The 26,763-nt window shown below is 48.5% G+C and overlaps 1 protein-coding gene across 2 annotated transcripts; it reads right to left on the reverse strand.

Annotated features, from left to right (window-relative positions):
* Positions 1-441: 441 nt before the first annotated feature.
* LOC310669974 (transmembrane protein 121) lies at positions 442-26,763 on the reverse strand. 2 transcript variants are annotated; one of them, XM_083458550.1, is made up of 3 exons: positions 26,664-26,763; positions 1,540-2,422; positions 442-1,392 (listed from the first exon to the last, which is right to left on the reverse strand). In XM_083458550.1, the coding sequence occupies exons 2-3, from the start codon at positions 1,675-1,677 to the stop codon at positions 739-741; spliced, it is 792 nt and encodes a 263-aa protein (XP_083314676.1). In that variant the 5' UTR covers positions 1,678-2,422; positions 26,664-26,763; the 3' UTR covers positions 442-738. The 2 variants fall into 2 exon arrangements, with proteins under 2 accessions (XP_083314676.1, XP_083314675.1); XM_083458549.1 differs by having other exon boundaries at positions 442-2,422.

Below are 26,763 nucleotides of genomic sequence, written 5' to 3' on the forward strand. Positions count from 1 at the left end.
AACCCCCAACCCCCAACTAAAATAAACCCAGGAACCTTGTGCTGAATTATTTGACAAAGCATCAGAATGACCCTTACAAAAGCATTCCGTTGGCTGTCAAACGCTGTTCCTGGCATGGCTGCCTTAGCACTTTGGCCACGTTGGAGGTCCTCTTTTCCCAGAGAGTTGCCACGCCTCAACTCTTGCACCTACGCCTGAAGAGAACGGCATGGCTGCTGTGAGCAGCTGAACAGAACCAGGAGCTGCTGCCGGATGTTATAAAACTGTCCGGACTCTGCTGGAGTTCCCAGCAATGATCAAACGGTGTGGCTTTTTCGTCTTAAAAATAAGAAACTGTAAACACAGCCATTTTAAATAAGACACCCATGTTTACAGGGACACTGGTAAAAGTGCAAGGCCCGATTCTCCCTCCCCTCCCCACCCTCCCATTCCCTCCCTTAGAAAAGACTGTGATAACAAAAATCCTCATTCCCATCATGTTGTGATGCACAGGTAACAAACAGATAGAAAAGATCAGATGCTGACTGGGGCAGAGTTCTTTTCCGGAGGTCCATTTGGTTTTCTTTTCTTTCTAGAGGGCCCCAAGGAAATACCTGAGATGCATGGGGTGTCCCACCACTTTGATCAGAACCTTGTGCCGGGGGTGGGGACAGCTCTGGGTGCTGGGGTGAGAGCACAATCCCCCTCTCCCACTCCGCCAAGGGAAGGTGAGTGAGCGCCAACGCCCGAGGAGCCCTGTCATGTGTCCAAGATCTCCCTGGTGGGCGACTGCTCGTGGGCAATGCCCTGCGAACTGTGGACCGTCTGGTTGTGGGGCACCGAGTTCTGCTGCAGCTCAAGCGCAATGGCGTTTTGGGGAAACTCCTTCACCTGCTTCTTGTATTCAAGGAACGTGCAGGCCTTGGTGGCGATGGCGATGATGTTCTTGCCGATGAAGATGGTGGAGACTCTGCTGTCTTGGAACAACACCATGTTGATGGCGCGGATGAAGATGGTGACGACGTTGATGGTCACCAGGCTCAGGACAGGGTAGAGCATCATTTTCTGCGGAGCAATGTGCTCGCCTTGCATGCTGATTTCGCTGAGCGATACGCAAGGGAGGATCAGGAGAAGAATGTAGCAGTAGAAGAACATGAGGCCTTCTGCCCAGATGGGCAGCCCCGTCTTGTGTGGCTCCCACAGATTGGCTTGAATGTCCAAGATATCCAGGAGGTCTAAGGCTACCCAGAAGAGCCTTCCTCGCAAGTCCTCTTTCTTCCGAAAAGTGCGGATGTATTCCATGCTGTCCAAAGCCACCAGTACCAAGTATAGTCCTGGCACGCAGATGGAGAGCAGCAAAGTCAGTGCCTTCCTGGCCACTGTCTCCAGGTTTCTCTTATCAGCCTTGTAGTTCTGGAATATAAAGTAGAGTTTGATTTCCAGTACAAAGATGTAGAGGAACCACAGAATCATAGCATAGCCACGCTTGGCCGTTTTGACCTCAGCCCCCACCCAGACAGCCACGTAGCGCAGCACAATCAGAAAGCAGATGTCTCCTACCAGGACGATGATGCAGACGCCAATCTTACGGGGCCCCTGATTCTGCTCCACCAGATAAGCATCCATGAATGCCATGCTGGTCATTATAACAATAGTGGTGAGACACACATGCCGCTTGTCCGGGGGTGGAAGCACCATGGTGAGACGATGGAAGCGCCCACTCTTCCCTCGGGCCTCCTTGCTACAAAGGCAGGCCTGCGCTCATCTCTGATGGAGTGTCACGAGGCGGGCAGCAGAAGTCCTCTGTCGCAGAAGAAGTTCCAGCAAAGCAATGGCAGATGGACCAGAGACTTCATGTGATGTCCTCAGGCTCCAGTAGCCCAGAAACACAGCACCCTCGACACAGTCATTGCTCCTAAAAGCTTTGCAACTTATCGATGGAGGTTCCTTCATGGAATGACCTCAAGCAAATCCTTCTCTGCCCCCCACTGGAGTTGCCTTCTGCCCAGGACTATTCTCAGTACCCCTGAAAGCACCAACCTTTTCCTTCCTCCCCCTTCCGTCCCTTCCCACTCTCGATTCTCTCCGACTTTTCACTACTAATTTCTTTCTTGGGGGTAAGAGGAGTCCCACACTGGTCGGAGGGCAATCTTTCTTATGGGCCTCCTGGCAGCAACTTGTTCAGATCCTCAACAATTAGAGAAACTATCGGACAGCCGTATCAGTGTAAAAGGGGGAAATGTTACTCCTCAGCTGGCTCAGACTCTTCCAGGGCCACAGACAGGACCAGCACAGACATTTCCCAGGGTATCCTTTCTCCTGTGACTCGTTCTGCTCCTCCTGACCCAAATTTATTTGGAGCAGGATCCATGGTGAACAAGACTTGCATTTCCAAGCAAGGGTTCTGCTCAGCCATCGCTTCCCGGGAGACATCCATTCAGATCTGAAATAAACCAAAGAAAAGACATGAGAGGATGTATTGAGAACCTGCATCCCATCCGGTGAGGATCTGAGCTAATCCCTCACCAGTAAACATCACATTTTCCATTCATTTAGGCACTAGAGAGCCAGTGTGGTGTAGTGGTTAAGAGCCGTAGATTCGTAATCTGGGGAACCGGGTTCGCTTCCCCGCTCCTCCACATGCAGCTGCTGGGTGACCTTGGGCCAGTCACACTTCTCTGAAGTCTCTCAGCCCCACTCACCTCACAGAGTGTTTGTGGTGGGGGAGGAAGGGAAAGGAGAATGTTAGCCGCTTTGAGACTCCTTCCGGTAGTGATAAAGCGGGATATCAAATCCAAACTCCTCTTCCTCCAAAGCTGGGAGATCACAGAAGCTTTTGTCAATCCTGTTGGCATCTTGAAAAATTCTGGGGCGCTGGCTGCCAGCTAGCATGGCCAATGTGCTCACAGAGAGACACTTGGTGGGGTTTACTAGATCCAATGAAAAAAATTAAAAAATCGACCAGTAGCACCTGAGAGACCAGCTAAGTCTGTTCTGGGTATAAGCTTTCGTGTGCAAGCTCACTTCTTCAGATACCATGCACACGAAAGCTTATACCCAAACTTAGCTGGTCTCTAAGATGCCACTGGACAATTTTTTTATTTGTTTATTTATTGTGACTGCATCAGACCAACATGGCTACCTACCTGAATCTAGATTCAATGAGTCTTGGATAACAGATGCATCAAAGGCTCCAAACTGGCCTTCTCCAACTTGGCGCCCTCCAGATGTTTTGGACTATAACCTCCATCTTTCCCAGCAAGCACAGCCCTGGAGGGCAGCTGGTTTAAAATATCTGGAGGGTATCATATTGGGGAAGACTGCTTGGCTCTCCCAGGGCAGAGACGATGAGCAGTCAGATGCGGGGACCAGCAAACGGGAAGGTCTGGATACTGCCACCTTTTCACGCCTGAGACTTTCCCTGTGGCATCTGGCCAGCTGCTGTCAGAATGCTGAGCCATTCCTTTCTCTGTGTGCAGTCCCTGTGCTCTCATTCATTTCCCAGCAGCAAGCAAAGATCTCTATGGAAATCAGAGCCGTGGCAATTGGCAATTGTTGCGATCAAAGGAATGGAGATTCAAAGGCAGCCGGGCTCATGACTTCAGGGGTTCCATTCTGGTTTTGCATGAAAGTGTTTGTTTGTTGCTTCGAATCCCAGATGAGTCCGCAAAGACACCCAATTTGCATATTTGCTTCCCTCGTGAATTTGCCTGGCAAGAGCAAGACATGGGCCGGCAAAAGTGGAACTCCCAGAACAGCCTGCGGCAAGGTACCAAAGGCAAGCTTATTCCTAAAAATGGCAGAATTATTTTAATAACCTGACCTCACATTTCAATATTTAATTAAATTGTCTCTGCCTTTCTGTGGGTTGTTCTGAATAGCCTGCAGCCACGCACTGAAGAAAAACGTGGCTCTTCCTACATACCGTATAAAGCAGTTCTCCTCCTCAATATACCGTATTTTTTGCTCTATAAGACTCACTTTTTCCCTCCTAAAAAGTAAGGGGAAATGTGTGTGCGTCTTATGGAGCGAATGCAGGCTGCACAGCTATCCCAGAAGCCAGAACAGCAAGAGGGATTGCTGCTTTCACTGCGCAGTGATCCCTCTTGCTGTTCTGGCTTCTGAGATTCAGAACATTTTTTTTCTTGTTTTCCTCCTCCAAAAACTAGGTGTGTCTTGTGGTCTGGTGCGTCTTATAGAGTGAAAAATACGGTAATACATGTCTCTCAAGGCAGAGCTTGTCTGTCATCCCTCTTAGGCACCTCCTGCATGCACTTTGGACTGGGGAAACCCAAACATTGGGGAGCATGGAACTCAAGCCCTAGTACGCAGGCAGACCCAAGCCCTTCAAAGTGGTCGTGGTGGCGGTCAGGGCCAGATTTAGGTTTGATGAGGCCCCCAAGTTACTGAAGGTAATGGGGCCCTTTATATGTCCAGCTGTCCTTTGTCAACAACAAATGGCCGCTGTTTTTTGTGTTGAATATATGCTATATGGTGATTTATGGACCTAATAGGAATCTAAAGCCATTTGCACATGCAGAATGTAGGCACTCTATATATCAGTGGTGTCCAAACTTTTTTCAAAGAGGGCCAGAATTGATGAAGTGAACATGTGTGAGGGCCATCAATGCATTGGTTCCTGGGCAGAACAAGCTGACCAGCAGGCACTTGGGGGCCGCAACAGATTCACTTCTGAGAATTGCTTGGGGGGCCAGATTAAATCGACCAGGGGGCCGGATTTGGCCCCCAGGCTGGATTTTAGACATGCCTGCTATATATAGAAATGAGCAAACCAGTGATATTTCAGGGAGCAGGCTATAGGAGCCTACACAACACAAAACGCTGTTGCTGTTTGTAGGTTTTATTTTACAGTGGTACCCCGCAAGACGAATGCCTCGCAAGACGGAAAAGCCGCTAGACGAAAGGGTTTTCCATTTTTCGATGCGCTTCGCAGGACAAATTTCCCTATGGGCTTGCTTCGCAAGACGAAAATGTCTTGCGAGTCTTGAGATTTTTTTTCGCTCCCCACCCCCTTTTTCTAAGCCGCTAAACCGCTAATAGCCTTTTAGCAGCTAATCCGCTAATCCCTTAAGCCTTTAATAGCCGCTAATAGCCGCTAAACCGCTAAGCCGCTAATAGGGTTGCTTTGCAAGACGAAGAAACCGCTAGACGAAGAGACTCGCGGAACGAATTAATTTCGTCTTGCGAGGCACCACTGTATTTGTTTTTTATCTTATATATTGGAAATGTACATTCAGGTTGTTTTTTTCCTTTAAATTTTTTGGGGCCCTAAGCTATAGCTTGTTTAGCTTATTCGTAAATCTGGCACTGGTTGTGGTAGTGGTTGCTACTGTTCATTTGGGAGAAGGCTGAGGGATTGGAACTCTGGCATCTCTGCTTATCAAGCACTGGGATCCACCTCTGCTTGGGATCCACTACCAGTCTGAGTCTACAGAGTGGCCATGCTAGTTGACTACAACAAGGTCACCTTTTTCAGCCGTGGGCCGGTCCACCGTCCCTCAGACCATGTGGTGGGCTGGACTATATTTTGCGGGGGGGGGGGGGGGATGAACGAATTCCTATGCCCCACAAATAACCCACGGATGCATTTGAAATAAAATGACACATTCTACTCATGTGAGAACATGCTGATTCCGGGACCGTCCGTGGGCCGGATTTAGAAGGCGATTGGGCCACATCCGGCCCCCGGGGCTTAGGTTGCCTACGCATGCCTTAGATAATGAATGATGTCAATGTTTATTTCCCCGTCCCCGTCCCCATTCCATATCTGCATATATGGGCGGGATGCGGGTGGCGCTGTGGGTTAAACCACAGAGCCTAGGACTTGCCGATCAGAAGGTCGGCAGTTCGAATCCCTGCGACGGGGTGAGCTCCCGTTGCTCGGTCCCTGCTCCTGCCAACCTAGCAGTTTGAAAGCACATCAAAGTGCAAGTAGATCCTCTGACGGGAAGGTAAATGGTGTTTCCGTGCGCTGCTCTGGTTCGCCAGAAGCGGCTTAGTCATGCTGGCCACATGACCTGGAAGCTGTACGCCGGCTCCCTCGGCCAATAAAGCGAGATGAGCGCCGCAACCCCTGAGTCGGTCATGACTGGACCTCATGGTCAGGGGTCCCTTTACCTTTACCTTTTACCCACTTAGGTGAGCACCCTGCTTGATTTCTGAAACAAAAATCTGGGTCAGCCTTAAGTGGGCACCTTTCCCAGTCCTGCTTCCATGCTCCCCAATTCTCCTCTCTAGAGGAAAATTGTACCAGGCAGGCAGCCGTGAAGAAGAAGAAGAAGAGTTTGGATTTGATATCCCGCCTTTCACTCCCTTTAAGGAGTTTCAAAGCGGCTAACATTCTCCTTTCCCTTCCTCCCCCACAACAAACACTCTGTGAGGTGAGTGGGGCTGAGAGACTTCAGAGAAGTGTGACTGGCCCAAGGTCACCCAGCAGCTGCATGTGGAGGAGCGGGGAAGCGAACCCGGTTCACCAGATTACAAGACTACCGCTCTCAACCACTACACCACACTGGTGACACAGCGGCTTCTGTCGGATGAGAGATCCACACCTAGCCTCACTTTCTCCTTCCCCACATTTGTCTGAAAAGGAAAAGGTGCACTTGTAGAGATAGACGGAGATTGGTTTTTGAATAAGGAACACTGCCTTGGGGAAAGGAGCAAGTCTGAAAAGCTGCCTAAAGATAATTGGAGGGGTGGGGGGGAATAAACTGATGCCTCCCCAGGTCAAAGAGATAAGTAACTATACAACCTTTAGAAGACAACCTTTAGAACAATGGCAAGAAAAACTGGTGAGCTATGCGGAGTTGGCAAAGCTGACATATAAGGACAACCGTGACTTCAAGGAAGAATGGGAACTTAACAAACTGTCTAAAAAAACAACAAAATGATTTGGACTCCTTGGCAGGTTTTGAATAAACATCCACAAATTTATTAGTAGAATATATGACAGATAAGGTAATGATATGTACAATTTTTAACATGCAGAGAATAATATGTGTAAGCAAATCAGAGGGGGGAGCTGAGGTAAGTCCTTAGAGGGTGGGATAGGGAGGGAAGGGGGGAAAGTAATTGGTTATTTTGATTGATAATTGTTTTGTTAAAATGGTTTAATAAAAATATTTTTTAAAAAAGAAGAAGAAGAAGACATCTGGATGCAGCCCTGTATGGGGAAGCTTTTTCATGTCGAAAGGAATCTGTTCTGGAAGTCCGTTCGACTTCCAAAACATTCGACTTCCAAAGCACGGCTTCTAATTGGCTGCAGGAAGCTCCTGCAGCCAATCGGAAGCCGCGGAAGCCCCATTGGATGTTTGGCTTCCGAAAGAACATTCAAAAACCGGAACGCTCACTTCCGAGTTTTGATTGTTTGGGAGCTGATTTGTTTGGGAGCCAAGGCATTTGAGATCCGAGGTACGGCTGTATTATTATTGATATTCTAAGCTAAGGAGGGGTGGGTGTACGGGAGGCCAAGTTGCAAGAGATTTGCAAAGAATAAACAGCCCTGGGCCCTCCTATAAGCAACCTGGAAGCCACGGTTAATTACTCCTTACTGCTTTCACTGGATGACAGTTGTGCTAACAGTATCATGGCATAAAAGTATCCCTTCCTTGCTCAAGTAAGCTATAAAATGAGCTCCAGTCTGAGTTCAGCCAGAATCAGCAATGTTTGATGTTCTTACGTCCCAGGCTGATCCCAGCTGCAAAATCTCTAGTTGAGTTAGCAACAGAAAATGAAGGTAGAACGGTGGCGGCGGGGGGGGGGTGGGATAGGAAGTAAAATCTGCTATAAATCTAGCATTACTCTTCTTGAAACTGGTGACTTTGCAACTTAAAAATAAAATAAAAATGCTCATATAGACATTCTGGTAACGGTTCCAGAGGACCACTCTTGTTTCCCATCACAATTCTGAGGAACTCTAGACTTAGTTGTGCAGCTTATAAATATGAAATACTCAGTGGCGTAGCGTGGAGGGTGCAGGGGGGGGCCGGCCGCACCGGGCACAACATCTGGAGGGGGGCGCTCGCACTCGCAGCTCTCTGCCCCTACCTGGCTCACTCACTCTCTCTCACTGCAGTGCTGGCTGTGCGAATCCGATCCGAGCCGCCAGGTCACCGCCCACTGTGGAGGGGAGGGTGCCAGGCGTGCGGTGCGGTGCGGAGAGAGAGCAAGGGACTATCTGGGGGAGGGACAGTGCAGCGGGGGGGGGGGGGCGCAAATTACTTGCCTTGCCCCGGGTTAGGGGGCGCAAATTACTTGCCTTGCCCCGGGTGCTGACAACCCACGCTACGCCACTGGAAATACTGTTTTTCAAACCTAAGATAAACAGAAGATACATTGTTTGGTCCTCGGTTCATTGTGAGGGGGAAAGTGGGCTGCAAGGAAGGCCCCGATTCTCTAGCCTCTGACCTCTGGTCAGGAGAAAGACCCACAGACAACTCAAGCTGGGGCTCTCGCAGCACAAAGCACACTCCTTCTGCTCATGGGAATGACCTGGTGCCAGGGACCCAATCCTGTCTCACTGCCTGCTGCACTAACTTTCAGCTATTTGCTGCTGAGGAGGTTCGTCCATCTTCTTTGCTGCCTGCCAGGCTGCAAGCCCACCTGCGGTCTCTTTTTCCATAACTCATATCTGAGCACCTGATTCACACTCTAGAGAGGACTTCTTCTTCATCCCCATCCTGAATTTGCCTTCTCTGCTTGCATGCAAATGCCATCATCCTGCACTGTGTGGGCATGCGCTTAATTAAACAATATATAGTGTCAATAATGTTAATCAAATCCAATTTCTAGGCATTATCCACGAGCAAAGACTGGCATTTATTTTCATTTAAAATCTCAGCCACTAATTCCAGGATGGATCAGACAGAATTGCCAGTGAGGCGAGGAGAGAGAGAGAAAAAAAAAATCACATGGTGAGATCAGGGCACTGATATGACACATGCCGAGTAGCTAAAACTGTAGTAAGCGAGTAACATTAATAATAATAATAATAATAATAATAATAATAATAATAATAATAATAATTTATTTATACCCCGCCCATCTGGCTGGGCTTCCCCAGCCACTCTGGGCGGCTTCCAAAAAAATTATTAAAATACTGTACTACATCAAACATTAAAAACCTCCCTAAACAGGGCTGCCTTCAGATGTCTTCTAAAAGTCTGGTAGTTGTTGTTCTCTTTGACATCTGGTGGGAGGGCGTTCCACAGGGAGGGCGCCACTACCGAGAAGGCCCTCTGCCTGGTTCCCTGTAACTTGGCTTCTCGCAGTGAGGGAACCGCCAGAAGGCCCTCGGTGCTGGACCTCAGTGTCTGGGTAGAACGATGGGGGTGGAGACGCTCCTTCAGATATACTGGACCGAGGCCATTTAGGGCTTTAAAGGTCAGCACCAACACTTTGAATTGAGCTTGGAAACATACTGGGAGCCAATGTAGGTCTTTCAAGACCGGTGTTATATGGTCTCGGCGGCTGCTCCCAGTCACCAGTCTAGCTGCCGCATTCTGGATTAGTTGTAGTTTCTGGGTCACCTTCAAAGGTAGCCCTGCGTAGAGCTCATTGCAGTAGTCCAAGCGGGAGATAACCAGAGCATGCACCACTCTGGTGAGGAAGTCTGTGGGCAGGTAGGGTCTCAGCCTGCGTACCAGGTGGAGCTGATAAACAGCTGCCCTGGACACAGAATTTACCTGCACCTCCATGGACAGCTGTGAGTCCAGAATGACTCCCAGGCTGCGCACCTGGTCCTTCAGGGGCACAGTTACCCCATTCAGGACCAGAATTACCATTAATTCATGGTAATTGTGAGAATAACAACAGTGGTGTGAGAGAGCAAGGAGGAGAATGGAGGAGAACCGCTGCCCTCCTAGCTCCATCCCAAGTGCTGCAGAAGACATGGAGTGATGGCAGGGACCCCTGTGGACTTCACTGACAATTTAGGGAGGTTGAAGATGGGGTCTTGAGAATCTATGCAACTCTACATGTTATTCCTTGAAGGAGAAGTACTTGAAAATGGTTTACAGATGGTACCTAACTCCGAGTAGGCTTGCTAAGATGTGTCAGACTGAATCAGATAAGTGCTGCAGATGCAATGAGGTTGAGGGGGTGTTCTTTCATATGGGCTGGACTTGTAAAAGGGTAAAAGAGTACTGGGAAATGATTTCTAATGAATTGGAAAAAAATGTTTAAAAGGACTTTTCCAAAACAAAAGCCCAGAGTCCTTTTGTTGGGGATAATTCAGATGGAAATTCCCAGGTGTCAAAAAAGGTTATTTATGTGTGCCAGCACTGCAGCCCATGTTCTGTAAGCCCCAAAATGGAAAACGAGTGAGGTCCCAACTAAAGAAGAATGTCAACTTAAACTGATGGAATATCCGCAGCTTGTGGACTTAACATATAGAATAAGAGAATAAGAAGAACCTACGTTTAGAGAAGATTGGAAAATGTTTATATGGGGGGGGGATTGTGTGCACTTGAAAACATAGGCAGCATTAAGATATATTCTACGGTGTAAATAAGTTTTGATGGATGTACAGTGGTACCTTGGGTTACACACGCTTCAGGTTACATACAGTTCAGGCTACACACTCCGCTAACCCAGAAATAGTGCTTCAGGTTAAGAACTTTGCTTCAGGATAAGAACAGAAATCGGGCTCTGGTGGTGCGGCGGCAGCAGGAGGCCCCATTAGCTAAAGTGGTGCTTCAGGTTAAGAACAGTTTCAGGTTAAGAACGGACCTCCGGAACGAATTAAGTACTTAACCCGAGGTACCACTGTGCTAACGCAATACTGAATGGTTTAGTTTATATAAAATATGCAGGGATTCATGTTGGAACCATGGAAAGAGCAGAAGGGAAGTCACTGAAATTTTAAGGTTGTTTAAATGAATATTCTAAATTGTAAAACAGAAAATTTAAATATATATTTGTGTGTGTGTGTGTGTGTGTAAGAATCTAAGCAACTCTACACAGCACCTCATTTCACACCATGTGCACAAGTTGCTGATCAATAAGTTTTTAAATATAAAAGACAGGAAATCCTTCTGCCCCTGCCTTCCCCATGCAGACACAGAGCTAGAATCCTCCTGCCATTTGGTCACCTGGCGTTTCCTCCTGTGAGAGCTCTGAGCATCTCCTCTCATTCCCCCTGGCAGATTCCCCTTCAGCTCAGACTGGGAGAGCAATCTCTCTAAACAGTTCGGCAGTGGCTGCCACGTTTCCAGCTGAAAGATACTTTAGAATATTAGCAGCCTGGACAGCAAGAGAAGGGAAATAGAGAGTCTGCATTGCAGAAAATTTGAGTGACAAGGCAAGATGGAGTAGGTGGGATTTGAAAGAGGACTGCAATTTGGTATCCACGGGTAGAGGAATGGTTTGTTTGCACTTGTAGCCAGCACTTCTTTTTTCCTTCAAAAAATGTTTAAGGGTACTCTCATTTTGACTCAAGAAAATCACCATTTTGTAGTTCGAATCATGAAAAATAAATATAGCAAACGGACAAAAATACACAGATTCACAAAATGTTTAGGGGTATATGTACCCCTGTGTACCCCCAGAAAAAAGCACTGCTTGCAGCCCTCCCTTCACCACACGGTTACATCAAATTCATTAAAAATATTAAATCAAAACCACAAAACAACACAAAATCAAAGGAGCCGCACACCAGGCATGCAACAATGCAACAGGAGGTGAAGGCAGCCCTGTCACTAAAAGAGCCTCCCTTCTTGATCTAGGCAGGTTGAAGATGAATGAGACATTTATTCAGATAGCTAGGGTTGTATATGTCAATATCAACAACACCTTAAATAGGTCTAGGGAGCAGGCTGCAAGATTTTGTAGGAAGATCGGGAAGGCACTAAGGTCCTTTTATGCTTCTGGTCATTAAGGTTTTTAGCCAGAGCCGTCTTTCTCATAGGGCTTAGTGGTGCATCACGCCAGGGCGCTGGCCTCTCAGGGGCACCCCAGCAAGTGGGGGAGCTGCGCAGCTTTGCCGGTGGCCTCCCCTTTTCCTGCACGCCCGCCAATCATAAGGCTAGCGGGTGTGCAGCTTCCCTCCCAGGCCTCTGTGGGGATTGCTCTCCTCCAGTGTGGTGTAGTGGTTAAGAGCGGTAGACTCGTAATCTGGTGAACCGGGTTCCCTTCCCCGCTCCTCCACATGCAGCTGCTGGGTGACCTTGGGCCAGTCACACTTCTTTGAAGTCTCTCAGCCCCACTCACCTCATAGAGTGTTTGTTGTGGGGGAGGAAGGGAAAGGAGATTGTTAGCCGCTTTGAGACTCCTTAGGGTAGTGATAAAGCGGGATATCAAATCCAAACTCTTCTCCTGAGGAGGCTTGGGCGGGGCGCAACTTCACTCCCAAGCCTCTGTGGGGATTGCTCTCCTGCAGCGGCATGGGGAAGAGTTGTGCCCCCCCCCCCGATGGCTGGCAGTGCACAGCTATGGCCACCCCAACACTATCCATGGTAATTGGGGGGCGCTGGGTGGATATTTGCACCCCTTGCTAAAGACGGCCCTGTTTTTAGCTGGGGCAATCAGAATAAGACCCACATTTGACTATTGATTCGAAACCCTAAAATGTATTTTACAGTGGTACCTCTGGATACGGTCGCTTCTGGTTGTGCACACGTCACGTTACAAGCTGCGCTAACCCAGAAGCAGTTGCTCCCGATGTGAACTTTGCCCCGGGATGCGAGCGGAAATCGTGCGCTAGAGGTGCGCGCGAAGTGGGAGGCATGCTTTTGCTAATGGTGCCTCATGTTAAGAACAGTTTCAGGATAAGAATGGACCTCTGGAACGAATTAACCGGAGGTACCACTGTACATAATTGACTTTTTATTTCTGTTCTTTGTCTATCGTATTGTTGTTTTATTGCTATGGCTGATGGCTGACGAAAAAAAAAGATTCATTCATTCATGCTTCTAATCATGTTTTCAAGGTGTGATGGGGACTGAATTTCAGAATGGAGCTTATTCATAATAAACCAAGGTATGATCTATTGAGAGAGAAGGCTCTCAGTTTTGCTGAGCCCAATTCCAAACCAAGCTGCAGCACGGAGTTACCTTTCTGTATCTCCAAACATCCAAACGCTCTCCCAGCGATGCTCCCGGTTTGAGAGCATTAAAAGCTGCAATGCCTTCCGTTCTGCACACCCTTCCTGTCCATATTTAGCTCCCACCCCCCCAGCACAGCACTGCCCTATTTATCACCCTCTGCTTCATTTCAATGAAGGGAAAGTAGCAACCGAGGAAAAATATGGCAGAAAGACAGGACAGCAGAAGACTTCCACAAACAGCGTCTTTAACTACAAGTCAGAAAGACCTGACAAATTGCACCACCGAAAGTGATTGAAACAGAGACGAGTTTCCAGAAGGCTGGAGAATTGCAAACGAAGCCTTGAGTGCGAGTCACATCCCTGGAAAGTAATTGCAGCAACATAAAAAAAAGGGGGGGGGAATTCACTTTAACATCTAGAAGAAACAGGAATGATATATTTGCAATCAACATGGATTTATTAAGAACAAATCATATCAAACTAACCATGGTAATTTCATTTCATGAATGATTTAGATGAATGATGGAATCACAGGACTGGAATGTGCCCACTTGCTCCCGGCTTGTCTTAATGCACGATGTGCATTATGTATGTATGTATAGATTAATTCATGCCAATTCACAAAACGGGCACACTTTCAGATTCGTTTTTGTTTGGCTTCATTAAGACAGGACAAACAGTGCGGCAATGTTTTCAAAAGAAGGGACATGGATTCACAATTACCTCCCCCTGAGACCAAGGTCATTCATTTTGTGAAGCTGCTTCCGTAAGGTTTCTGGTTTCTTGTTCTCATCAGATTTTGGGTTCTCACAGTTATTACAGAAGAGCTCTTAAAATCCTGTGCCTGTGATTTCTGCTTCAGAATTATTACTGAGCAATCTTCAAGGCAGTGAGGAGGGTCCGTGGCAGAGCCCTTTTGACCAAGGAGGAAGAGGGGCTTTTCTGGGTCGTCGTCCCCACCCCCTTTTGTTTTGAGGGGTTTCCCTTCATTTCTCCTCCCATTAATATCCAGCATTGGTGGATAACCCTGGCACATTTTCTGCATCTTTCCAGCAGTTTCTCTCCTCCAGTGGCCATAGACCTGGTGTAGGATTGCAGTCTAAGTAAATTAACAACCAATTATTTAAAGTACAGTGGTACCTCGGGTTAAGAACTTAATTTGTTCTGGAGGTCTGTTCTTAACCTGAAACTGTTCTTAACCTGTGGTACCACTTTAGCTAATGGGGCTTCCTGCTGCTGCTGCGCGATATCTGTTCTCATCCTGAAGCAAATTTCTTAACCTGAGATACTATTTCTGGGTTAGCGGAGTCTGTAACCTGAAGCATCTGTAACCTGAAGCGTCTGTAACCTGAGGTACCACTGTATTCAACTGTCTTTTAAAATTTAAATATAATATCTCAGTTCAGGTGATATTCTGCATCTAGTTAAATTAGGTGGCAGTTTTTAAAAAATCCTAGGGGTTTGCTTCCGCTTTGTTTCCTATATGGTGTAACAGAAACTTTCCCCCCTGTTTTTTAAAAAGTTGCCTATGGGGGGGTAAAGCCGCCACCGGCTGCTACCACGGCAGACACCTGCAACTCATAAACCAAGAAGTCATGCCAGACTAAACTTATCTCCCTTTTTGATAGCTCTACTAGCCTGATAGATCGGGGGATTTTTGTGGATTTAGTATACCTTCATTTTAGCAAGGCTTTCCACAAAGTGTGCTGTGATATTATTGTCAGAATGTGGGCTAGACAATGCTGATAGGGGATGCTTGCTGGACCAAACCGTGCTCATAAATAGCTCTTTGTCATTCTGACAAGCAAAGGGCCAAAGGGCTCTGTCCCGGGTGCAGAGCTGTTCCACACATTTATAAATGACTCGTTGAAAGGAAAAGCAGGGATGCTCATCAAATTCTCAGATGACACAAGACGAGAGGGACAGACAATGCAGAAACAGGATCCAAGAGAATAGGATGGACCCAAACAAACAACATGCATGTCAACAGATAAATATAAAGCTCTTTTTACAGGTAGGGAAAATTGGATCCACAGAGGATGGATAACGTGTGATAAATACCTAGGTGACAAGCTAAAAAAAGGCTAACACAATTCTAAGCTAGATTAAGAGAAGTAGGGAGTTCAGATCATTAGAAATAATGGTACTGTTCTAGTCTGCTTTGAATCATAGAATCATAGAGTTGGAAGAGACCACAAGGGCCATCGAGTCCAACCCCCTGCCAAGCAGGAAACACCATCAGAGCACTCCTGACATATGGTTGTCAAGCCTCTGCTTAAAGACCTCCAAAGAAGGAGACTCCACCACACTCCTTGGCAGCAAATTCCACTGTCAAACAGCTCTTACTGTCAGGAAGTTCTTCTTAATGTTTAGGTGGAATCTTCTTTCTTGTAGTTTGGATCCATTGCTCCGTGTCCGCTTCTCTGGAGCAGCAGAAAACAACCTTTCTCCCTCCTCTATGTGACATCCTTTTATATATTTGAACATGGCTATCATATCACCCCTTAACCTCCTCTTCTCCAGGCTTTGATCGGACCTCATGAGGAATACTGTGCCTATTTCTGGGAACCTCAGCAGAAGAAGGTGGAAGAAGTCCAGAGGAGGGTGACAAAGATGATGAAGGGCCTGGAAACCCAACTCCTATGAAGGTTGAAAGAGTTAGGGTGTGTTTGGTCTGGAAGTGGGACCATTGATAGGTGAGAGGAGAGCCATCGTCAAAGATATGAAAGGCTGTCACACAACCAGATTTGTTTTCCGTTCCCCCTATGGATGCAATAGATTCACATTACAAGAAAACAGGCCTAGACTAAACATTAGGAGGCTCTTCCTGGCCATGGAACAGGTTACCTCAGAAGGTGGTGGACTCTCTTTAGCTAACGAATTGTAAGTGTTGACCATGTAAAGGTAAAAAATAAAGGTAAAGGACCCCTGGATGGTAAAGTCCAGTCAAAGGCAACTATGAGGTTGTGGCGCTCACCTCGCTTTCAGGCTGAGGGAGCCGGTGTTTGTCCACAGACAGCTTTCCGGGTCATGTAGCCAGCAGGACTAACCCGCTTCTGGTGCAACGGGAAACCGTGACAGAAATCAGAGCACACAGAAACGCCCTTTACCTTCCCGCCACAGTGGTACATATTTATCTAATTGCACAAGCATACTTTCGAACTGCTAGGTTGGCAGGAGCTGGGACAGAGCAAGGGGAGCTCACCCCGTCATGAGGATTCGAACGGCCAACCTTCTGATCGGCAGGCCCAAGAGGCTCAGTGGGTTAGACGACAGTGCCACCCACATCCCCCATGTACCAAGGATGCTGCAGTATTGGGTTGTCTGGGAGTTGGGCTAGATGACGTAGCCCAACTCCATCTTTGTGGCAGTATGGTCACTCTGTGCTTCCTTACACAGAACCTCTTTTGCATCTCCTAGTTTGGAACGATCTTTGGGGAGCTCTTCATAGTATACGTTGGTTTTCATCACCGAGATTTACTATGAAACTATTCTGAGTTCTCTTGTTAACATGCTAGGCATAAGAATGTTATTTTGATGTATTTATATTGATTGGGTTTTTCATGCTTTACCGCAAATCACCGTGAGTGCAATGTCCCTGGAAAAGCTCTATAAAAGGGAGGCAACCAGATTCTCTCACCATCTTGATCACACTCAGACTTTTCAGACTGAATGTATATTTGCTATATTGAGAATGTCAGTGTGCTGCACACTCGAAACTGTGGGAAAGCCCCTGCGTATGTTTCTATCTCGGGTTCTATAAACTGTGATCAAGTTCAATTTGTGCAGGACTTGGAAGACAGCCTACTTGTCTATGGCTTCCTATAACATCTACCCAACCATTTCACATTGAACATGTGTTATAATTCTGCTTGTCTTGCAACTGCCGGAGAGCCAAAATCGTATCGAGGAAGGTTTTGCTTTCTGAATAGTCGGTGTTGTCTTGTAATCTCACTTTGTATGCACAATAGCTTCCCTGCTATCTTCATGGCTCACACAGCCTACGAGGAAGTTCGGCTCCAGCCTCATGAAGCTCACCCACAATAAATGTAGCAATATCTCATTTGGGACTTGGTGTTACGAAGGAGGGTGGTGCCTTCGGCCGGTGGGAGTTGTGTGCAAGGCAGGATAGCACCATTTACAAAGCAAATATCAAACCCTCCAGTTGTCCAACAAATGAAATGACACAAGACGTAAGAGATGTGACCCTGACCTTTACTGGTGCATCTGAGAGAACATTCCACTATGCATTTAAGAAACACAGGATTCTCTGTTGTTTCTGCCATGACAGACCAATATTGAAACGGTTCTGGAAGAGTGCTGATGTATGAGGATTCTTAGGAGATACAAGATGTTGATTCTATAGAGTCACTTGAGCAAAGGGCAGCTCTTTTTGCAGCACTGTGCCCATTTGAGCTAAAATAATAATAATAATACCGTAATTTATTATTTATACCCTGCCCATCTGGCTGGGTTTCCGCAGACACTCTGGGCGGATCCCAACACAATTTTAAAAACACCAAGCATTGAAAACTTCCCTAAATAGGGTTTCCTTCAGATGCCTTCTAAAAGTCAGATAGTTGTTTATTTCCTTGACATCTGATGGGAGGGCGTTCCACAGGGCGGGCGCCACAACCGAGAAGGCCCTCTGCCTGGTTCCCTTGTAACATCACTTCTTGCAGTGAGGGAACCACCAGAAGGCCCTCGGCGCTGGACCTCAGTGTCCGGGCTGAACAATGTGGGTGGGGACGCTCCTTCAGGTATACTGGGCCAAGGCCGTTTAGGGCTTTAAAGGTCAGCACCAACACTCTGCCAAGTTACATGTAACCCTGTTTCAGCCGCCTAGTGTATATGTACATGGATCATGTACATAGTGATTACATACATGTACGGGCGGACTAATGCCAGTGTACTGGAAGAAGCAAAGATCCCCAGTGTCGAGGCAATGATTCTTCAACATCAACTTCGTTGGAATGGTCAAGTTGTGCAGATGCCTGATTATTGCCTTCCAAAGCAACTACTCTATTCTGAACTTGGAAAGTGTAATGCTGGTAATCAACAAAAGAGGTTCAAAGACTCTTTCAAGGCAAATCTTTAAAAATGTAGTATAAACACCGACAGCTGGGAAACACTGGCCTGCGAGCGCCCCAATTGGAGAACATCCTTTACCAAAGGTGTCAAGAGCTTTGAAGACACTCGAACTCAGGACAAAAGGGAGAAACGTGCTAAGAGAAAGGCATACTTGGCAAACTTTGTGATCAACTCCCACTCGGAAACCTATGTCCTCACTGTGGAAGGATGTGTGGATCCAGAATTGGCCTCCACAGTCACTTACGGACTCACTGTTCATGGAAGACCATCTTTAATCGACTACGAGGGATCGCCAAAGATGAAGAAGATTATGTACATGGAAATTTGCTTCCATACACGTATGGCCTCTAGAGTAGGGTTGTCATACATCCGGATTTTCCTGGACACATAAGGAATACCACATTTGTCAGTGGCGTCTGGGTGGAAATAGGCTAAATGTCTGGAAAAATCCAGACATATGGCAGCCCATGTTGGCAGTGCCAATTTCCCCTTAAAAAAGCTTGAAATAGTTTGAAACGTGGCAACCCTACTGTAGACAATTTAAAGCAGATCAACAGCATACAATATATCATAGAACTGTAGAGCTGGAAGGAACCACAGGAGTCAACTCCCTGCAACGCAGGAATCTTTTGCCCAACTGTGGGCTCGAACCTGTGGACCTGTGATTAAGAGCCTCATTCTCTCAAGCGCAAAGCATAAAGCAGCATGGATTAACTACAGAAGCCAACCACAACAGAATCGCCTCTGCAAGCACAGATACACAAATCTACATCAGATTAAACAGCCCCAATAAACAATATTAAAAGGATGGTTGATAAAAGACGCTAAGATTGTTAAAAATGGCTGCAAGCCACTGAAAGTCCTGGAAGAAAAGAAAGGCATTTGCTTGCCACAGAAAAGACTATCTCAAGCGGGTACCAGGGAAGCCGTTCTCGAAAGAGGTGTTGCCAAAATTCTTGCCAACTGGAAGTACATGCACACGAGAGTTTTTAACCCTGTTTTTGAGAGTCAGAAGGGGGAAACAGAGAGGAGCCTTTTCAGCAGGGTTGAAAACTCTCGTATGCATTTACTTGTACGCTTCATTTCATGTCTGGTGGATTTTTGTAATAATAGCATGTGTTTCTTTATAAAGAATACTTATTCTGTGCTAAAATTCTTGCTAATTCTTCCAGAGACAAGGGGCAACTTAAAAATGTGCCCTGGGCCACGTCACAAGTCGACTAGTATCCAATATATAAGATGGCCATACATTATGTCCTTACCTTGAAGTAGTTTTATTTATTTAAAATTCATATTTAAACAGACCAATACAGCGGTACATTGGGTTAAGTACTTAATTCGTTCCAGAGGTCCGTTCTTAACCTGAAACTGTTCTTAACCTGAAGCACCACTTTAGCCAATGGGGCCTCCCACTGCTGCTGCGCCACCGGAGCACAATTTCTGTTCTCATCCTGAAGCAAAGTTCTTAACCTGAAGCACTATTTCTGGTTTAGTGGAGTGTGTAACCTGAAGCGTATGTAACCTGAAGCGTATGTAACCCAAGGTACCACTGTATACCTATGCACTCTGTTTGTTTGTTTTTAAAGTAGTAAACACACGCCGGGCGTATTTGCGTGACCGGCGGGTGGCGCTGGCACCCCCAGGAGGATTGGCGTGCCCCTATGGGCAGATCACTCCACCCCGGGGTGCACATCATGTTTGCCCCTCCGCCACTGCCCCCATGTTGGAAACCCTGCTCCCCTTAAGCCCCCTTAAGACTCACGCGCAGCCGGCATGCATTGGTGGGGTGCGATGGGGGGTGCCTGGAGGATGCTGAGCTGTTGAGAGGGTGAGGCCCACCCCTGGGTGACTGCTTGCCTCTTTGCACACTCAAGCCGAATGCCTAAAGAGGGCACCAGTCCGGTATGATGTCAGAATAAGGTAAAGATAAAGGGGACCCCTGACCATTAGGTCCAGTCACGGACAACTCTGGGGTTGCGGCGCTCATCTCGCTTTATTGGCCGAGGGAACCGGAATACAGTTTCCGGGTCATGTGGCCAGCATGACTATGCCGCTTCTGGCGAACCAGAGCAGCGCACGGAAACGCCGTTTACCTTCCCACTGGAGCGGTACCTATTGATCTATTTGCACTTTGACGTGCTTTCGAACTGCTAGGTTGGCAGGAGCAGGGACCGAGCAACGGGAGCTCACCCCGTGGCGGGGATTCGAATCGCCGATCTTCTGATCGGCAAGTCCTAGGCTCTGTGGTTTAACCCACAGCGCCACCCGCTTCCCTTGATGTCAGAATACCATACTGAATAAATTGTTCCAGTTGTTTATGACTTTTGTATTTTGACTTGAATTTACTGATTCCTTTTCCTTGAAAAATGCATCGAAAAGTACTGGGAATAAAGAAGAACAATTCCTAGCTGTGCCCTTGCTTTGAAATGCTTTCACCACAAATTGGCGCCGATTTCCTTTCAGGGTCAAGTCAAATCCATTTTATTAGCCTAGCACTTTTTTAGATATGTTAACGTTAACTATGTTTTATTGTGAAATATTGCCAGCTTCACTGTCTTATTTTTTGGTATAATTTTACAGTATCGATTTTGTTTATTGAGAATCATTGTGCGCGTTGCTTTGGGCTGCAATCCTGTGCACACTTATCTGGAAGTGTGCCGAATGAATGCAGTGGGACCAGGGCCAGCAATTGCATCCAGATCCATGCATGCAAGGGCCTCAGGTTCTAAGCTTTCATTTTTTTAAAACGGCAGAATTCAGTGTTGCACAGACTGTCCTCTCTCCTTCTCCCGCTTCTCCAGAGCAGATCTGGGGAAGATTTAGTGGGGAGGAGAGGAAAGACAGCTGTGCTACACTAGCAGCCATCCTTGTGATGGCTTCTGATAGCAGAAGAGGGGGGGTGAGGACTGAATCTGTCCCAAAGTTTTTATCCCTCCTGGAAGCAAAGTTCTAGACCAAAACACTGTCCAACCATCTCGTCCTCTGTCATCCCCTTCTCCTTGTGCCCTCAATCTTTCCCAACATCAGGGTCTTTTCCAGGGAGTCTTCTCTTCTCATGAGTTGGCCAAAGTATTGGAGCCTCAGCTTCACGATCTGTCCTTCCAGTGAGCACTCAGGGCTGATTTCCTTCAGAATGGATACATTTGATCTTCTTGCAGTCCATGGGACTCTCAAGAGTCTCCTCCAGCACCATAATTCAAAAGTATCAATTCTTTGGCAATCAGCCTTCTTTATGGTCCAGCTCTCACTTCCATACATCACTACTGGGAAAACCATAGCTTTAACTATACAGACCTACAGACCTTTAACTATACCATCACCAAAGAATGGCCAGGCTGCCCAGGTATTGCGATCAGTGACCATTATTAGGTATCTTGGCAGACAGGATTTCTGCTATAGACCAGTCTCCTATGCTGTATGTATGATGATTTTGGGGTGGTCTTTGGCTAAGGGGGTTGGGCAATGTCCAAAGTCTTTAAAGGTTCCTGCACACTTTTGTTTGGGGTCTCTCCCTCCTTGCAAGGATGGGAGGGAACTCTGTTGCAACAGAACAAATAAATATCTGCCTTGCTTTCCACTGTATCCTACCTCCATCCATTCTTCTCTGACCCATCATAGACGTAGGGGGCTCAGTGTCCCATAGGGAGCTGGGCAGCAAAAGCCAAAACCCATTTTTAAAAATCAGCACCCAAACCTGAGATTAGTGGACTCTCCATCTAAAACATGTAATAATCAGGCCAGGTTAAGATTGGCTTGCAGCCTTGGAACTGTTTTAATATGCAGGGGTAACATACCCAGAGAAAAAGGAACTTTTACATACAAAAACACATCACCTGGTTAAAGCAATCCAAACTTGATATCTCTGAAAAAAGCACTCATCCCCCTTTCGCTGCCATTGTCTATACTCATTAGAGTTGCGTGAGGTTGCTTAGGTTGAGAATAGGTGACAGGCCAAGACAGGAAGTCAGCAAAGGTAAGGACGAGTTAACTAAACTTAAAATGTTCAGAGTACTTTCTTTATGATTATCAAGGTTCCCGAAATGTTTTTGATGCTGTGAAACACCACACGTTCAGTGAATTTTTTGCAGTTCCCAAGGACTTGGGCTATGGTAAATTTCTTAAGTCTTTAAGATACCACCACAAGGCTTTACTTAGCGCAATAACTGTCCCATGTGTTCCTTTTGCAGAGTGGGAATCAGCCCCTATTTGGAGACTGCAACAGGGCCCCCAACCACCTTGAGTGCCACTTAAAAAGGTAAAGGTACCCCTGACCATTAGGTCCTGTCGCGGACGACTCTGGGGTTGCAGCGCTCATCTCGCTTTATAGGCCGAGGGAGCCCACGTTTGTCCGCAGACAGCTTCTGGGTCATGTGGCCAGCATGACTAAGCTCCTTCTGGCAAACCAGAGCAGCGCACGGAAACGCCATTTACCTTCCCACCAGAGTGGTACCTATTTATCTTCTTGCACTGGTGTGCTTTTGAACTGCTAGGTTGGCAGGAGCTGGGACCGAACAACGGAAGCTCACCCCGTTGCGGGGATTCAAATCGCCGACCTTCTGATCGGCAAGCCCTAGGCTCTGTGGTTTAGACCACAGCACCGCCCGCGTCCCTGAGTGGCACTTACTTCTGAGTGCCGTATTTTTCGCTCTATAGGGCGCACTGGACCATAGGACACACGGGACCATAGGAGGGGGAGAACAGGAAAAATTTTTTTTTCCTTGTTGCCCCCCTCAAAAACAAGGTGCGTTCAAGGTGTGTTCAAGAGCAGGTCGGGGAACAGCGCAAAGGCTTGCCGCTGCCCCCCGAGCTTGTGGGGCATGGCGGTGGGGGGAAGCGCTGCTTTCCCCCACCACCAACCTCAAAAATCCCTGAAGCCTTTGGAGCGCAGCTGCACTCCAAAGGCTTGAGGCTTCGGGGACATCCTTTGTAGCCTCCGCAGGGCGGCAGGGTGGAGACACCCCGCTGCCCTGCGGAGGCTTTGCGCAGCCATCCCGAAGCTAAAACAGCGAGATGGAGGGCTGCGCAATGCCCCGTCTCACTGTTTTGGCTTTGGGGACAGCCTTTCAAGCCTCCGCAGTACGCGGGGTTTCCTCACCCCGCCGCCTTGTGGAGGCTTTCCGCAGCCATCCCAAAGCTAGAACAGCTTCGGGCTGCAGGCTGCTATCCGCAAGCCTTCGGAGCCCAGCAGGAACTCCCATCGGGCTCCCAAGGCTTGCGGAGAGCTTCCTGAAGCCTGGAGAGCGAGAGGGGTCGGTGCACACCGACGCCTCTCGCTCTCCAGGCTTCAGCGAAAGCCTGCATTCGCCCCATAGGACGCACACACATTTCCCCTTCATTTTTGGAGGGGGGGAAAATGTGTCCTATAGAGCGAAAAATACAGTAAATAAAATATGCATCTTGTGCTTTTCTTACCCAAACCCAAAGGTGGGGAACCTGTGGCGGCACAACTTCCCTCAGCCCTGAACTGGGGTGTAGCATGGTGAGGGCCAGGAGGGCTGTAGCCCTGGGCACATGAGGGGGTGCAAGCCAGGCGCCCCCATACAGGGATCTCTGCCCTGCCTGCTGCCTGGGTTCTCTGGGCCCCAGAGCCTGGCCTGGCCTTGCCTCCAGTCCTCGCTGAATGTCCCCCTGGCCAGTGTTGGTGTGGATGCACCTGCCAAGGGCCACGTCAGCCAGCCTCCGTGCCCCATGCCTGCCTGATGGTGGTAGTGAGGGTTGGGCTGGTGTGGGTTTTGTTTACCCTCCACACCTAACCCTTGGTCCTGCTTGGTGTGCATGCCCCGGGCACCAGCAAAGGACGCAACGCCTCTGCCCCTGACCATTGGCCAACAACTGGGTAGCCCTATGAACAAATGAAACTACACAGCTTCTTCTTTCTATGTTGCAAAAGTGGAAAGGAAAAGATGTACAGAAAAAGATACACAGATTTCATATCAGCGTTAATTTGTAGTAATCAAGCATCTTCTCCTAGAAATGTGTTAACAAGCATGCTGTAGCGCAGGCAAGAATCAGCTTGAATTGTGGATTAAGCAGCAGCCTATAGCTCCATGGCAGATCTCCTGCTTTGCATGCAAAAGCTCCCAGTTTCAGTCTCTGGCATGACTGGGAAAGACCCCTGCCTGGATGTCCAAAGAGGTGTTGCCTGGACAATACTGGGTTAGAGGGACTCCCTTGGTTTGAGGCAGCTTGCTATGTTCACCCGGAGTCCGCCAGAGCAGCCCCACGGTCTCTAAAAACGTACAGGCCACTTAGGATACCTTGCTTGGCAGATGAATGTAATATTCATTTCACCACTGCCTCATTTAATGCACTCACAGATGCCAGCACTTAAATACTGGATAAGCAAACAAGCTTAATGTTTCCACAGGCTATCTCAATGCTATAGCATGAAAAGGAAATTGACGTCTTAGCAAGGTGTAACGGAGCTGCTCTACTCTACTTTGTCAGCTCAGTTCTGATGTTCAGTTCTGAGCAGTGCAGAAGGAAACTGCCGAACTAGAAAATGCCCACAGAAGGTTAACAAAAGCATCGAGAGCCATTGACCAAGTCCTGGGAGGAAAGGTTGAAGGAGAAGCATAGCCTAGAGGCAAGATGAGAGACATCTTCAGGTAGCTGAAGGGCTATCATAGAGATGGTGGAACAGATTCATCTTGCTATTTCAGAGGGAAGGACCTGTAGCCATGGGTTCAAATTGCAAGAAAAAAGGTGTAGAACTAATATGACAGAAAACTTGTTGACTGCATGAGCTGTTTGACAGCAAAACAGACCGGGGACTCTCCTTCTAACCAGAGGCCGGGTGGCCAACTATCAGGGATGCTGTCGTGGTGGATTTCCTGCATTGGCCATGAGTTGGACAGGATGACCTTTGGATCCCTTCCAGTTCTGTGCTTCTATAGCACATCTGTTTCAGATTAGCGGCATTAGAAACCTCCAAGTCAGTCGATGCCCTAGCAATGTTTGATCCAAAGAGAGGCAATGCACAGAGTGCTCATAAGCACATTGAAAAAGCTCCAGCAGGAACACACAGAGAGACACACACAGATGGATGGATGGATGGATGGATACATAGATGATAGATAGATAGATAGATAGATAGATAGATAGATAGATAGATAGACAGGAGTTTCTAGGGCTGGTTTACACGGACAAACCTCTACACCCCACCCAGTACATTTCTCAAATGACTACTGCTGCAGCCTGCCCGGAGGCCAGTCCTTTCCCTAAAGGCTCACCCCAACCCTCTCATTCACAGGTTCTTTTTTTTGGGGGGGGGGGTAAACTGGTTATTCAGTGAGCATATCGAACAGCTTATCAGGGAAGCCACAGCCTTTTAAAGGAGAATGAAAATCCATTTGTGGCTAACAAGCCCCTACGACGTCTCAATCTAGAAACAGTCAGAAAAGCTACGTTCTCCACACTCGGAAAGGCAGCAGCAAAATATCCTGCTACACCTTCTGCATGCACAACGGCGAGGGTGAAATGTGTGGAAAAGAAGCTCCCTTTTCTCTCACGACCCGCCGAGTCTCAGCCATCTTAGCCAAGGGATCTTGGAAGCTGGCTGGTCCTGGGAACCAGAGGGTTGTTCTGTTCCAGGGCCTCCCTGACCCAGGCACCATGGAGAGCGACTGGAGAGCATTTGCACCGCCTTTTGCTGCTGGGGCTGTGAATCTCTCTTGCATGCTACAAGTAGTGGAGCATTTGGAGAACAGCTCCCGATTCTTAGGACAGCCATAATCCCTCCCCACCGCTGCCCCAAATCCACATCCGCCCAGCAACACCAGCCTGGCCAGCCCTACTTTGTCAAGATGAAGTGGGACTTTGTCCAAGAGTTGGGAAGATGCAAAATTCACGAGGATGCGAGCCTTGTCTCTGCATCTGGGAGTAGCAGCAGGGGAAATCCGCTCCCTTTGCATGCACACTGTTCCTCTCCGACTCCACCTCCTCGGAGCAGCTGAGAGCCAAGAGTCGCCTGGAGAAGCTTTGCAAGCCCCGGTCCCCTAGCCCCCCACTCCCCTGGCTCCCCTGCGCTTGCCCTCCGAGCCGTGGGGCTGGCGGAGGGCCTGGCGTGTGTGCTCAAGCCCCCCCCCTCCAGGGCCGGCTGCTCCCCTTCCCTCTCATCGGGGGCGGCCCAGAAGAGAGGGCCCCCACCCCAAAGCCGCCCCCCACCCGTAGGGCCCTGAGGAGGGGAGAGGGACGAATCCGGGGCGCTCGGTCGGAAGAGCATCCAGCTGCGACCGCCTGGCCCACTTTGCGCGCTCCCCGACGGGCTGCGGGACTGCGGCTGGGGCCCGGCAGGCCCGGAGATGCCCGGAGGAAGAGGGCATCGCCGAGGGGGAGGGCGAGAGGCGACCCCTACCCGCCACCAACACCCCCCTGGCGTGCACGCGCCCCGGCATCCTCGACTTCCTGGGCGGGGCGGGGGGCGCCGAGATGCCCTCCTCCCCCGAGGCACCTGGCCCCGATCCCGGCCCACGAGGCACGAAGGGTCCCCCGGATGGGGGGCGCCCGGCCGGCTCTGCGCTCTCCTTACCTGGCATCGGCCGAGCGGGCTCCGACGGCCGCTTCCAGCCCCCGTCGTGGCCGGGCGCGTCCCCGGCCGCCGACCCGCCTCTCGGCGCGGGCGCCGGGCT

The sequence above is a fragment of the Podarcis tiliguerta genome (genome assembly GCF_965153285.1).
Source record: "Podarcis tiliguerta genome assembly, contig: HAP1_SCAFFOLD_170, whole genome shotgun sequence".
In the NCBI taxonomy this organism is placed as follows: domain Eukaryota; kingdom Metazoa; phylum Chordata; class Lepidosauria; order Squamata; family Lacertidae; genus Podarcis; species Podarcis tiliguerta.